This window comes from Colobus angolensis, unplaced genomic scaffold (genome assembly GCF_000951035.1).
Source record: "Colobus angolensis palliatus isolate OR3802 unplaced genomic scaffold, Cang.pa_1.0 Scaffold223, whole genome shotgun sequence".
Lineage (NCBI taxonomy): Eukaryota > Metazoa > Chordata > Mammalia > Primates > Cercopithecidae > Colobus > Colobus angolensis.
Window position 1 is genome coordinate 181,749 of NW_012115411.1, and position 2,023 is coordinate 183,771.

General features: G+C 61.6%; 1 protein-coding gene across 1 annotated transcript in view; it reads right to left on the bottom strand.

Moving 5' to 3' along the window:
- Positions 1-1,875, bottom strand: part of PPP2R3B (protein phosphatase 2, regulatory subunit B'', beta) — a 34,982-nt gene extending 33,107 nt beyond the window's left edge. Inside the window, exon 1 of the mRNA XM_011943963.1 lies at positions 1,870-1,875. Within this exon, the coding sequence (XP_011799353.1) occupies positions 1,870-1,875 (6 nt within the window). The remainder of the gene's footprint in view (positions 1-1,869) is intronic.
- Between the last annotated feature and the right edge of the window lie 148 nt (positions 1,876-2,023).

Below are 2,023 nucleotides of genomic sequence, written 5' to 3' on the forward strand. Positions count from 1 at the left end.
GACACTGATTAATATTAGGCTTTGAAATATTTAGTGGACATTCCTTTTTTTTTTTTTCCTTTAAAGAGACGGGGGTCTCGCTATGTTGCCCAGGCTGGTCTGGAACTCCTGGCCTCCAGCGATTCTCCGGCCTCAGCCTCCCAAGGCGCGGGGATCACAGGTGTGAGGCACCCCGTGCCCGGCCAGCCGCCGCCATCTGTGGGATAAACGGTGAGCTGGTAGAAAGCGTGTGACCCCAACGAGAGAAGAGGCGACGGAGCTGAAAAAGAGCGGGAGACAGGGACGCAGGACGGCACAGTAAGAGTCCGTTGCACGGACAAGCAGACGACGTGGACATCAATGAACCCAGCGTTCCGGTTACAAGACAGAGACCCGGCTGCAGAAAGAAAACAGCATTCGCGTATACGGGAGATACAGAAGACAGAAGGACAGAGGAGATATACGTGGCTTAGGGACCCAGAGGCTACATATTTTTTTTGAGGTGGAAAAAGAGCAGGCAGCCAGTAAAGCTGGGGTCGCTGTACTAACGTCCATGAAGGGACACGAGGTGAGGGACAGACCTGGCGACGGACAGGCCACCGCAGAACGCCGGAGAGGGCGGTCACGGGAGGACAGGACGACGCTAACTTTATCCGTGCCTGACAACGCAGCCTTGGCACCGATCACATAAACACCACTGGACACAAACTCAGCACGCCAGGAAAGGAGGAGAACGCCCATCCCGGGCACCGACACAGGGATGGCTGCGCCCACCCACCCTGGGCACCGACACGGGGAAGGCCGGGACCCCCACCCTGGGCACCGACACGGGGAAGCCTGGGACCCCACCCTGGGGACCGATACGGGGAAGCCTGGGACCCCACCCTGGGGACACGGGGAAGGCCGGGACCCCCAGCCTGGGCGCCGACACGGGGAAGGTCGGGACCCCCACCCTGGGCACCGACACGGGGAAGCTGGGGCCACCCACCCTGGGCACCAATCGACGAGAGACGGAACAACAAACAACACAGCCACCGCATGCGGGCACGGGAGATTTACAAGTTTAATCTCACGGACAGAAATAGACTCAGCCCCAGCACAGCTGCAGAGCACACATTCTTTTCAACACACACGGTGCACTTGGGAACTGGTCGCCTCTGGGGCCCAGCGGCGGGTCTCAGCGGATTCTGAAGGGATCACAGGGACGGCGGCCCTGCCCCGAACGTAGCCGGGGAGGCCAGACGTCCGCGGTAAACACAGAAGGAGCAAAAACAGCTGCCTGTGCGGGGAAGAAGAATTCTAAAGTTAGCTGCCTCTTCGTTAAAACGTTCAGACGAACCAGAGGGGCCTCGGGCGGCCCGGTCCCCCACGTTCAATGGTCCTCAGCACCTGTCCTTTATAAAGCGCTCCGTAAAGCGCCCGCCACCCAAAGCACGCTGATAAAGGCGACGCCCTGCCTTCCCACAAGCTATTTCTGTCGAGGGCACTGAGAAGGCAGCTCCCTGACTCATCACAATTCCAGAAGTCACAGATGTGTGTCGCCCTCCCAGAGCACACCCCCAGTTTTGCAAAAACACGTCCATATACGAGCAAAAACAAAGGCTGGGCCTAACACCGACGCCGCCTGTTTCTGCGTGCGCTTCCTGGGTGCAGGTGAGTTCCCTGAGAACACGGGCCACGTGCAACTGCCACACGTCCTCTCGCGACACCCGCCGCGGGCGCGACCCCCGCGTGGGCAGAGGGTGCGCACAGCAGGCAGGGCGCGGTGACCGGCACAAAGGACCCTCGCCCCAACCCCCGCAGGACCAGACACCACGGTCAAGGCCACAGAGGAGGTGCCGGAGCAGCAGGGGCCGGCGGAAGGCACGCTCCGTAGAGGCTGCAACGCACCGCCATGTCCGCAGGAGCTCCGGACTCCGCAGCCGGAGGCGGAAGCGTGGGAGGCTGTGGGACGGGATGGAGGGGTTGGGCCGGGACCCACGCTCATGGATTCCAGCTCAGCCCCTCGCCCACCCAGATGGCGGCCACCCCCCGGAAGGCAGGG